Below are 13471 nucleotides of genomic sequence, written 5' to 3' on the forward strand. Positions count from 1 at the left end.
ACATGAAGATATAATCTCAGCTATTCTACATGCAGAAACTCTGATGAAACATAACATTCAAAGAAATCCTAACCTAGTTTGGAGTTTTTCAAGTACCAAGTTACACAATTTTACATATTCCCATACAATGTGAAACACCAGTTTATGAACATGACTGACAGTCACATGATGATGAAAATCTTAAAACATTTCTTATACCTCTGCTTTTGTATTCTGTTTAGGAGAATCAGTCCAACCAAGAAACCGTGGATGAAATCTACAAGCTCAACCCAATTCTACGTCATACAAAATGTCCTCTATATGCACCACTTTTACCCTTTCCCTGTGGATCCAGTGATCATTCTTGTAAGTGTTTGTGAAATTCCATTTTAAATGGTGCATATGCTGTTATAGAGATGATTCGCAGTCATCTGTATATCATTTTGTTTTCCGTATCATGTTCTATCAAATCCACTACAATATACTGAGTATGTAGAACTGTGCCAATCACTACTTGCCTCCAAACATACAATGTGATGTCCACAGTACAGGTATACCCACACATATACAGAGGAATTGATTACAATATAATCTATTCCGGAATTGCTAGGAAAAACCATTAAAAACACAGGATGCATATACTCTATGCTGTTAGTGCACCTGGTGGGAATAGAACATAGTGTCTTGAGACTGCAAAACAGTAGCGCCATTAAATTTTTAAGGTCCAGCTCTGGACTATTTTTTTTATCTCATATACCCAAAAAACAAAAAACACAGCCCTGGCTACAATAATAACCCCCCATCCGGAGTTTTCCTCTTTATTACTACTTTTCCACTGCAAAATATTCTCAATTGGGATAAATGAAGCCCTATGTCCAGTGTTCTAAATCTGGCTGTAATTGACAAGAGTTTTATTTTGGTACTGTTGTGTTTTACAATTAGACCTGGCACTGTCAAACCTCCGTTTATATGTGTTTAGAAGACATTTCCAAAACCAAGGCCCTATGCATTCATGGACGCATGCCTGAAATACAAAAGACCTAGAAACAGCTGGATGCCCCTGTGTGCAAGGGGCCTTAGATTTTTTGGTGATGTTATATAAACAGACAGAGTGGGGGTTATTTTCTAAAACTGGAAAGCTCATAATCTGGTGCAACTTTGCACAAAAACCGGCTTCCAGGTTTTATTGCCAAAGCTTAATTAAACAAGCTTAAGTTAAAATCTGATTAGCTGCCATGCGCAACTGCACCAGATTCTGAGTCCATCAGTTTTAGTAACTCTACCATGTGTCTAGTGCATGTGCAATGACCTTACTGGTAACCTCCCATTGTAATATTTGCAGATGGGTCATTTTCAAAGTTATTCTTGTGGAGAATTCCCATGATCATGAATAATCAAAATGTTGTCTCCTAACAGGGACACTAGAAGCCATAGAGTTTGGAAGTGCCTTATTCACTCTTTGTCCTTTGATCTCTTGTCCTTATTCCCACCCTTTGGTTTGGCAGAAAAACAGCAGTCACCCCAGACTAAATAATAAACTTGAAGCTCTCTCCCATATCATTAGATCTGCACCAGCTAAAAATAAATCTTCCTTTACCCATCTGATAGCCTTTTAAAGTCTTTCCTTTTTGACTCTGAAGTACTTTTACTTCCCACAGTATGATGCTTGACCTATTCTAACCTATCGTCCTTCTTATTTCCAGCCTCATTTTGTTATTTCAACTTTTTTAGAATTTGTTTCTGACTTGTGGTGTTTATTTTTTTTCAGTCTTTGTGTCTGTGCTCATTAATCATAGCATGCCTGCCTTTTGCTATGACTAGGAATGATGTAGTAATCCACTGGCCATTGTTATTCCAATTTGGGCTCCAGTTGTTGATGGCATTGATAACATGAGCACCGCATCACTTTTCTGGCCCATAGTAGATTATCTCTAAAGATACTCCTCAGTAACAAACCTAGGAGAAGCAGCTAGATGCCTCTGTGTGCAAGGGGCCTTAGACTTTCTTGGTTATGTTATATAAACACGGACAAAGTGGAGTTTATTTACTAAAGCCGGAGAGTGCAAAATCAGGCTCACTTCTGCATAGAAACCAATTAGCTTCCAGGTTATATTCTCAAAGCTTAATTGAAAAACCTGAGATTAGAAACTGATTGATTTCTATGCAGACGTGAGCCTAATTTTGCACTCTCCAGCTTTAGTAAATAAACCCTAGTATGTCTAACGCGTGTGCAATAACTAGGTTATTCCTAACGTGATGTTAGACTGACTCCCCCATGCCTCTTATCAGTTTAGTTGCCCTTCTCTGTACTTTCTCCAGTTCTCCAATGTTCTTTTTGTGAATTGGTGCCCAAAACTGAACTGCATATTCCAGATGAGGTTTTACTAATGATTTGTATAGGGGTAAAATGATACCTCTCTCAAATAAAGATGACCCTTTTGTTGGAGCTATCCAATTGATCTCTTTCGTAAGTGGAATGATTGTTCTTCCTATACTTCGTGCAAGCCAAGTTTACCAACCAGGCATCATAGCCCTTTTCCAAAAATGTTTTCTTTAACAGAGTACTTTGTGCATCATAATCAGAGTCAGTGGTGCAATTCCATCTGAGCCTCTGAAATTGGCTAGATGGTATATTCCTATTCCACTGAGGGTGATTTTCAACTCCCCTATTGTAGGTAGGAATTACTTAATACATGCTTGAAATGTGTTTTGGATATGATCCCTCCCTCTCCATCCATGGTTAGAACCAAATCCAAAAACACAAGAGAAACTGGATCTGCCACGTGGGTAAAAGATATGCCAAAAGGTTACAATAATCAGTGAAAGAAATAGTCATGTCTGTGGACCCATTCCAGATGACAATTATGTTGTCAATATAGTGACCATAAAAAAAAAATCATCTGACTGGAACATACCGTATTTTCCGGCGTATAAGACGACTTTTTGACCCTTGAAAATCTTCTCAAAAGTCGGGGGTTGTCTTATACGCCGGTATACGTCAGGGCGGCACCTTTTAGGGGGGCAGCGCAGTGCCGCCACCGTCCCCCCCTTCCGACAGAAGGGACACTAAGTACAGGGGTGGGCAGAGGGCTGCTGTCTCTTACCTGGTTCCCACGACGATCCAGTCCAGGAAGCACTGCTCCTTCAGTAACTCCGGCCACTCCCTCACTCTTGCCGCTCAGCTCCGCCTCCTCCTCCTCCTCCTTGGCCGCCAGAACTGTAGCTCAGGAAAGGTACACAGGCGGCCAATCACGGGCGAGGAGGCGGAGCTGAGCGGACCCGTGAAAATTGAGTGAGGGAGAAGCCGGTAAGTGTGCAGTGCAGAGGTGCTGCTGCAACCACATATGCTGGGTGCAGCAGTACCATACTGGAACAGGAGTCAGCAAGTGTCATTGGTGTCAGTGGGAGGATTAGTGCCCCATCATTGGTGTCACTGACACCAACGATGGGGCACTATTCCTCCCACTGACACCAACGATGGGGCACTATTCCTTCCACTGACACCAACGATGGGGCACTATTCCTTCCACTGACACCAACGATGGGGCACTATTCCTTCCACTGACACCAACGATGGGGCACTATTCCTCCCCCCACTGACACCAACGATTGGGCACTATTCCTCTTCCCACTGACGGGGTACTATTCCTCCCACTGACACCAATGTTGGGACGCTATTCCTCCCACTGACACCAATGATGGGGCACTATTCCTCCCACTGACACCAATGATGGGGCACTATTCCTCCCACTGACACCAATGATGGGGCACTATTCCTCCCACTGACACCAATGATGGGGCACTATTCCTCCCACTGACACAAATGACGGGGCACTATTCCTCCCACTGACACCAATGACGGGGCACTATTACTCCCACTGACACCAATGTTGGGGCACTATTACTCCCACTGACACCAATGATGGGGCGCTATTCCTCCCACTGACACCAATGATGGGGCGCTATTCCTCCCACTGACACCAATGATGGGGCGCTATTCCTCCCACTGACACCAATGATGGGGCGCTATTCCTCCCACTGACACCAATGATGGGGCGCTATTCCTCCCACTGACACCAATGATGGGGCGCTATTCCTCCCACTGACACCAATGATGGGGCGCTATTCCTCCCAATGACACCAATGATGGGGCGCTATTCCGCCCACTGACACCAATGATAGGGTGCTAACTTTCTGCAGGTAAAAGGTGTCCAAAACCTGAATGTAATTATGTTCTAGTGCAAAAAGAATGCACTTGGAAACAAATTAGGATTGAGACAGGGGGATGGAGTCATTTTGGCCGCGAAAATGGTTGACAGCCTCCATGCCGAATCCGTGCTGTACTGAGGTGTGTAGTGACTCACATCAAGTGGAGAGTACCCTTTCTCCCATCTATATTCCTGCAAAATCTGCAGCCAGTAGGCAGAGTCTCTGATGTAAGAGGGCAGGTTGGTCACCATGGGTTGAAGGAAAAAGACGATGTACTGCGAAATGGCATTTGTTAAACTCCCATATTTGCTGTATTTGGACACCCCAGAAGACATCCCATATTTTTTAATATCTTTGGAATATGGCAAATGTAAGGGGGAATTATAATAGTCTCTAATGAGAAATGACTGTTCCGCTTTATCCACTATACCATTTAGGAAGGCCTCCTGAACTAAACGATGTAGTTCAGGTTTGAACTCCCCCAGTGGATCATGACTTAATTTCCGGTATATATGCTCATCCAACAATAGTCTGAGTTTCAGCTAGGTAGTCTGATCCATTTTGGACCGCTATACCCCCTCCTTTGCATCCAGTTTATACGACAAGATCTGAGGTTTATTTTTCAGTGCCTGCAGGGCTTTCCTTTCTTGCAAGGAAAGATTGGGCCGTGAGAACCTGGCATAATTGACAAATCTGCTTATAAAATGGCATAAAAGGTTTTAATAAATTCTGTTTTGACATGAGCAGGATAAAACAATATTGGAGGACAGAATGGGGTATAGATAAAGAACACATGCTCTGCGGGATAATCAACATGACCCTCTTCCTCTAACTCAGTGTCTGTAAAGCCAAAAAATGATCAGGAGTCTCAGTGACAGAATCATACTCAGCTTCTCATATTGTGTACTATAAAATCTCTTGACTGTCAAATTCCTGGTAAATGTTTGTAAATCTTTGAATAATTGGAACAAATTAGGCCCTGTACTAGGGCCAAAATTCATCCCCTTTTGGAGTAATGTCAGGGTGGCTTTATTTATTGTTGTAGATGACAAATTAAATATCTTTATGATGGAATTCTTTACAATTTGTTCCTTCTTGTTCTTTTGTTTACCCCTCCCCCCTTTGGTCCCTAAAAAAAAAAAAAAAAATTCTTTGGGCTTTGGGGACATAATCACGTGGTGGGAGGGTAAAGCTATTGCTTCTTCTAATGGAACAACCCCATTTCCATCTGGTGTATGGTTGGGGATTATAGACCCCCACCATAATTGCGGTAGGGATGCTAGAATCCAATTTTGCTTATTGGGAATAGATTGGGATAACAACTAATCTCCATTCACTCCATCCTTTCCCTCAGTAACACTATGAGATGCAAATTCCACCTCTAATGTGGATTTGGTCAAAGACCCATGCCCATCTGGTTCCATATTTTGATCCTGATGCTGGATTTTACACGTACTGGACACTATGCTTGATGGGTGTGAAGGTTCTGTCTATTTTTGGAGGAATTGATTTTTTGTGTAACAACATAATCCAGTACATTTTCTGTGAGGCAATACCATCTTCTGTTTGAGGGTAGCTATGCCTCCAAATCAGCCATACACTCACCAGCCACTCTATTAGGTACACCTGTTCAAGTGCTTGGTAACGCAAATTGCTAGTCAGCCAATCACATGGCCGCAACTCAATGCATTTAGGCATCTTGACATGGTGAAGAAGACTTTCAAAAGTTCAAACTGAGCATCAGAATGGGTAAGAAAGGGGATTTAAGAGATTTTGAACGTGGCATGGTTGTTGGTGCCAGACGGACTGGTCAGAGTATTTCAAAAACTGCTGATCTACTGGGATTTTCACGCACATCCATCTCTAGGGTTTACAGAGAATGGCCCGAAAAAGAAAAAATATCCAGTGAGATAGTTGTGTGGACGAAAATGCCTTGTTGATGTCAGAGGAGAATTGGCAGACTGGTTCGAGATGATAGAAAGGCAACAGTAACTCATGTCAATATGTACCAAAATCTCTGAGGAATGTTTCCAACACCTTGTTGAATCTATGCCAGGAAGAATTAAGGCAGTTTTGAAGGCAAAGGGGGTTCCAACCCAGTACTAGCAAGGTGTACTTAGTAAAGTGGCCGGTGAGTGTATGTGGAAGAATAAGTGAATCTGTCACTTACAAAAATGTATCAGAGCAAGAATCCCTCCAGAAATCTTTTTTTTTTTTACCCAGCACACTGTACACACTGTGACTTAGTGCCCAAGGTGAGTGATCTAGAATGTCATTCACTCCTGTCACAATGCAAATTGTGCACTTCTCTGCAGGCCAGTGAATTGTGTGATTTGCTTCTTATGTCATAAAAGTGCTTAGTGGGAGTGAAGGGCTGTATAGCCCTCTGTTGCTTGCCATTCTGTTTGGAAAAATAGGATTTTTGTTCTTAAAATCTGTTTTTCTGGAGTACATCACAGAACACAGAGCAGGATAGAAATCATGACTACCTGGGTTATGCGCCACCTGTAGGTGAATGGACACTGGCAGAAACAGACAGAAAGTCCTCTCCTACATAACAAACAAATGGTTACTGCCTCAGTCTATAACTGGCCTACACAGAATGGAGCACATGGAAGGGCGAAACATGTCAAACAGTAAAAGAGAAAAATTCCCAGTTCAACTTTCCAACCAACTTAATTGTCCTGTCTAACAATTTGCATTAAAAACGGGTTAGTTTGCACACATTTGCAAATACATTTGAAAACTGCAGAGCCTCTTCATAGCACCCGAATATTCTGCAGTTCCTAACTCTATAGATTTTGAGAGCCTCCATAGTAGAAACACATGTATCATAATGGATAGACTGAGGGCAGGTGAGCCTGGGTGAGCCCACCCCTCCTTAAAGGCACGGGTGACCTGGACACCCAGCTTCCACCTTACTTCCCGCCACCTAAAAGATTTCAGTTTGTTGTACAGTTTATAGGTTACATTAAAGGTGGAAAAAGTTCTGAAATTATTTATCTTTGTCTCATCACAGACACCTGACATTTTAACAGGGGTGTGTAGACTTTTTATATCCACTGTAGCACAATGACAGCCCTACATAATCCCTCCCAAACAGAAAGTACTTTAGTTTTGTAGCAAGCAATGAACCCCCCCAAAAGAGGGGAGGAACCTCTATGTATGATGTACTCCAAGAAATGGATTTTACAGGTAAGTACAAAAATCCTATTTTCTTTTTCGTACATCAGGCAACACAGAGCAGGTTGTAAATCATGACTACCTGGGATGTCCACATGAGGGGAGGGGTGGGGGGGACAGTAGCTATTGTCAGGCTCAAAGAAACTACATTACAGCCTGCAAAACACCGTAGGCAAAAGCAATATCCTCAGCAGCCCTTGTGTCCACCTGGTAAAAACCTTGTAAAGGTGTGTACCGAGGCCCAGGTCGCAGCCTTGCAAACTTAAGACACTGATGCCTAATGAGGGATAGCCCAACACTTCTGGTAGAGTGAGCTTTCACTTGAAAAGGTGAAACTTTATCCATCAAGCCATAGGCTTGAGCAATAAACTGATGAATCCTCCGGGAAGTGGTCAACTTCGTATCTACCTGACTCTTCCTAGGACTTCAGGAAGGATAAACAATGAATCCAGCTGCCTGATTGCAGCAGACACTTTCAAATACATTTTGAAAGCCTGAACCACTTCTAATGTTTGAAGAGCTTTGTCCCCTGGCGATTGAGGCCTGGGAAAAAAAGGAGACAAAACAATATGATGAGTAACCACTTCCCGTCCGGCTGTTGTATATAAACAACAGGACAGTGGCAGTGCAGGGACGGGTGGGCGTTTATAAACGGCCTCCCCGCCGCCTGCTTGTGCATGCTCCCTGGGAGCGCGCAGCACCGCAATCCAGTGCCCACTGTGTCCTCCGATCGTCATATGGGACCTCTGTGCGAGGTCCCGATCATGTGATCACTGACTGGCCAATCAGTGAACACATGCAGAGTAGTAAGCAAGATGTCACTTCTGACATCATTGCTTACTACGTGTGAAATCTGTGAATGATCACAGAGGTCACATGGTACAAGGCTATTCACAACTGCCCTGTACCATGTGACAAGCTGTTACCAATCACAGCTCACACAGTATTTCTCAATGGCTGCAAGAATGCAGTCAGAGAGAAGAAGAAATTATTGCTTTTACAGCCTTTATGGGTGTAAAAGCAATCAGTGTAAAAAAAAAAAAAATCTTCATCACCCCCCACAAGTAGTACAGTGTCACCATGTTGACACTGTACTGCTAGGGTGACAGTATGTAGAAAAACCCATAAATAATAATATTTAAAAAAAAAATTAAATTATAATTTTTTGTTATAAACTAATTTGGGTTATTTTTTTTTACTAAAAAAATAACTGAATAAATTTTGGCCACGATTTATGATGAAATATTATTTATTAGCAAAAACACTTCAAAATGTTTAGACTTTTTCATTTATATAGCAAAAAAAATAAATAAAAAGTCCAGTGGTGAATGAATACAACCAAAATAAAGCTTTATCTGTCTCAAAAAATGCTAAAATATTCATATGGGTACAGTGTTGCATGACCATGCAATTGTCATTCAAAGTGTGATAGCGCTGAAAGCTGAAAATTGGCATGGACAGGAAGGGGGTAAAAGTATCCGGACTTGAAGTGGTTAAGATGAAAATTTGAACAGTCTTTGGCAATCACCCTTTTTATAGCAGAGTATCAAAAAACGGTTCTTTGCAAGAAAGAAACACCCATCCTGAAACTCTCCAAGAAAAAAAAGAACGAATGGAATGCCGTGAACCGGTTCAGAGATGGTCTCTGTAAAACTGACAACACCAAACTGAAGTCCCATTAGGACAAAGGTGATCTGACTTGGATGCACTGTGCGTTTGACACCCTGAACAGAAATATGCACCAAAAAGAGAAGAAATGGGGCTTTGAAAGTATCCAAGGCTGAAAACTCCCTTTATCGTACCCATGGCCAGCATCATATCTACCCCAAATTGGAGAAAAAAAGCCAAACTCCAGCCCACAACATAACTTGCAAGGATGCAGCTTCCTAGCATTGCACCATGCCCCCCGTAAGATTTTCAGGTCCTATGGCAAATTTTGCTTGACGTAGCCTTTCTAGCCTTCAAAAGTGTGGAAATGACTGCCTCTGACACTCCTCTATCCTTCAGGAATTCAGCTTCAATATCCAAGCCTTTAAAGCCAGTCACCATAAGGAAAGAAGAACAATTGGACCTTGTGCCTAAAGGTCCTGGTGAGCCACAATAAGCCAGGGATCACCCTCTGACATATTTACTATGTCAGCAAACTGTTTTCCTGGGCCAAGGTGGTGCTACTAGAACCTGTAAACCTTCTGCGTAACAGGCGTGGAATACACTGCACAGTAGAAAAGGTATAAATCAGAGAGAACCTGTCCCCCAGCATCACCAGGCCATCTACTTCAATGCCTGAGGATCCCTGGTCCTGGAGACAAACTTGTCTAACTTTGCATTGAACTTGAATACTATCAGATCCACATCAGGCATGTGACCCGTGAAAAGAGTGCTCTGAACAACTCCGGAATGGAGGGACCCATTAACCTGGAGACAATTGCCAATGCCTGAGGTAATCCACCTGCTAATTCTCTATCCCTGGAATGTGAGCTGTTGATAGAGCGGGGACGCGGAGTTCTGCCCAAGACAGGAAGAGATTAACCTCTACTTGATATGGCTCCTGGTACCTCCTTGGTGATTACTATATGCCACAGCCATGACACCATCCGACTGGACCCCCACCAGGATTCTCCTCAGCTGATCTGACCAGTGCAGATTGCCCAAAGTTCCAGCATGTTAATGGGTAAAGTCTTTTCCTGTGGGGACCAGGTCCCCTGCACTGACAAGTGACCCCAGGCTCCTCCCCATCCTAACTGGCTGGTGTTCATTATTATTATCTTCCAGGAAAAAAGGGGAGAAAAGATTTCCTTTTCTCCAATCTCATTGGAGCTATCCACCACTCTAGAAATCATAGAGTGCTAGGACCTGGAAACATTAGAGAATCCAATAAGTGAGTACTACTGTCCTGCCTAGACAGGACATGCTGTTGCAGAAGCCTGCAGTGGAATTGGGCAAAAGGAACTACCTCGAACTAGGCAACCACCTTCCAGAATACTTCCATGAAGAGAGGCATCGAGGGATACCTCAGAGTTCTGAGGGAAGACATCTGATCTCTGAGTCGCAGAGCCCCCTAGAGGAAGAACTGCCTTTGCCTGCACATGTCGTGCAGGAATCCCAATTGCTTCAACCTTGGAATTACTGCTAACTACTGTTGTGATAAAGGGTCATAAGCAATGTGAGCTCAGGAAAACTGAGAGCCCATCCAACCCCTACAAGGTGCAAACTGTGAGATAGGATTTGTACTCCAGCTGCTGAAGGGATTAATTCCAATCAGCAAATCTTCCAGGTAACCCAAAATAGGTACCCCCTGGACCCTCAAATGGCCTAGATAATGAGACGCAAATACTTACAGAACCATGGACAGATCAAAAAGCAGCACCACTAACTGAAAAATGCAGACTTTCAATTGCAAACCGCAAAAAAACTCCAATGAGGAAGGAGAATGGGACATGTAGACAGGTATCCTTTAAGTCCACTGATGCCAGAAGACCCTCTGGCTGGAGCAAATCCATTAGAAAGCTGTGTGTCACCTTGTATTTTTCAAATTATACTCTTTCTAGATTTTGGAAATTCATTTCTTTTAATTCCCCTCCCTTTTTTACTGTTATTTTCCATTTCCTTTCCCCTTCTGTCATTCCTCTACCTATCCTTTCTCTTTCTTACTTTTCTTGTCCTGTTTTTTTCAATTTTCTTACCAGATTGTGTTTTAAAGTATGTTCCTTTAAGTAGCTTACCTTATTTACTGTTATATTTCTTTTTTTTTTCTAGTCCATAATGTCAAGGGTTACACAGCTTTGCAGGATGAGGCAGTGAAGCTCTTCAATTCTCTCCAACAAATGGAGATTGAAAAAGATCCAGTACCACTGATGCAGGGGATCCTCCAGACATGCCTAGACCTACAACCTCTACGAGATGAGATTTACTGCCAAGTTATCAAGCAAACCACTGACCCCCCAGAACCTGGAAGTTTGTCTAACCTTAGATACTGGCAGATACTTACCTGTATGAGTTGCACTTACTTGCCCAGCCCTGCTGTCCTGCGTTTTCTCCAGGCCCACTTACACAGGTAAGATATTAATACATTAAGAATTATGGATGATTCAATTATTTCATGGTTAGGAAAAATGGGACTCTAGAACAGAGTTACATTCTGAGCTCTTAACCTTGTTGGAATCCCCATATATAGTTGTACTGGTGGTGAACAAGTCATAAGAGAACTTCAGGGACACTTACTTTTATCACAGGTAGGCTCTATGATGCTGTTAAAAGCCATATGGCTTTTGTATCTCAAAACAAAATTTGTAAGTCTCATTAATTTATTAACAAATGGGGTATACTGGAGATTATTCTATAACTGTATCTATAACTAAGCATTGTGTAGCTTTGGTAGAGAAGGCTATAGTCTGTATCTATAACTGTATCTATAACTGTATCTATAACTAAGCATTGTGTAGCTTTGGTAGAGAAGGCTATAGTCAACACCACCCCACCATATTTTTTATTTGCTGTCTGAGTCACATTGGACAAATAGCTATCACTTCCCAGTGACATAACTAGAGGAACAGGAAATTGCTCCAAAGTGATGGGAAACTCTTTTTCTTCAGTTGTCACTGGAACAAGTGTCTCCACTGAAAGAGTTCCCCTCAGTTCCCATTCCCGTAACAAATGTAAACTTTTGTATTTCCCATCACTGCCTGATAGTGCTTCCCAGAACAAATCTAAAGGTGGTAACAGAGATTGTAACAGTTCCCTACTTATTTCATGACAAGAAAAGCTTCTCTTTCTTTAACCACTTGACTTCTGGAAGGTTTTACCCTCTTCATAACCAGAGCATTTTTTGCTATTCAACACTGTGCTACTTTAACTGCCAATTGTTTGGGGTATTTTTGTTTGTTTTTTTTTAAGTATTATGCATATCCTGCACTTTATAAAACAGAGAAAGAAAAAAGTTGTACAAACACTACTGTACCAAAAGAAGTACAAAAACAAAAAACAACTACCAGTGGTGCAAGGCTCCAGCACACAGTAGATTATATAGGGAAATCTATGCCCATCTAGAATCTCACATCACCCTAACGTGGAGTTCCAGCTGTTTGCAAAGCCATGCATAGCTTTATGCAGGAGCTGACGATAGAGAACTGTATTGTTTACTTACAGTTCTTTCCCTCCGTCGGTAATGCTCCATGATAGCCAAGGACGTAAATACCGGTGCAGGTAGGGCGCATGCGCCCCCTACCTGGAAATGCAAAGTTACATATATATATACGTGATTTTGCGCATCCATGCCGCCCTGTAGCAGTATTACTGCTATAGGACGGACAGGAAGTGGTTAATAAACACATACTTAACTGTCCCAGAGTCCAGCCGTCCCTTCTTTCCTGCACGGCGCCAGCATCTCAACTGTGGTCACCAGGCTGTGACAGCTTGCGGCTTCACAGCCTGGTGCCCACCGCGCATGTACAAGTCCTGCTGTGCCTCCTGATTGGTCTGGCAGTCTTCTGGGACCTGTGAAAGTATCACATACCTGGTGATGGAGGCCAATGGAGAGAGGGCTTCTCTTGCGGCTAAGTTCCAGACTCCCCTGAGAGTGGGACAGCGGGAGTCAGGCCCAAAGTTGCACAGGTTGCCTGTAGGAGTGCTGGTTGGTGGTCCACTCAAGAGCACAGCTGGTGCACGGAGATAGGTCTGCAGACTGGAGACGCCTGTGCGTGGTATGCAAGCCTTTCGGGATTTGGATGTTTGTTGGTTAGTCAAGACAGGTCCAAGTACAAGCCGGGTCGGAATCAGGAAGTCACAGGAAACAGGAAGTAGGAAACTGGAACAAACCACAGGGAGCTAGAGATCATCCAGCAACCAGAGGAAGTGATGAGTCTCCTTATAAACGCCGTCTGGCACCAGACTAAGGCTGAGGTTTCCTTCTGCGGCCATGTAGAGTATTGGCAGAAACGCCAGAACTTCTGCTGTGCACAGGACCCTGACAAAAAGTTCCCAGGAGACTGCTGGAGAGAGGAGAGGACCAAACTTCTGGCCCACTTCACCATGGCAAACTGAGCCGGAAGTGGGAGCGGGTACCTGTCAAAAACAGGTTTGGTGGATGGATACGGATATCCCC

At 43.0% G+C, this 13471-nt stretch overlaps 1 protein-coding gene across 1 annotated transcript in view; it reads left to right on the plus strand.

The window, feature by feature from the left end:
- Window positions 1-13471, plus strand: part of PLEKHH3 (pleckstrin homology, MyTH4 and FERM domain containing H3) — a 361278-nt gene that overhangs the window by 234192 nt on the left and 113615 nt on the right. The window contains exons 6-7 of the mRNA XM_089681295.1: window positions 222-345; window positions 11128-11425. Coding sequence (XP_089537421.1) covers window positions 222-345; window positions 11128-11425 — 422 coding nt within the window. The remainder of the gene's footprint in view (window positions 1-221; window positions 346-11127; window positions 11426-13471) is intronic.

The sequence above is a fragment of the Staurois parvus genome, unplaced genomic scaffold, assembly GCF_062004578.1.
Source record: "Staurois parvus isolate SC_StPar_1 unplaced genomic scaffold, SC_StPar_1.0 ptg000263l, whole genome shotgun sequence".
In the NCBI taxonomy this organism is placed as follows: domain Eukaryota; kingdom Metazoa; phylum Chordata; class Amphibia; order Anura; family Ranidae; genus Staurois; species Staurois parvus.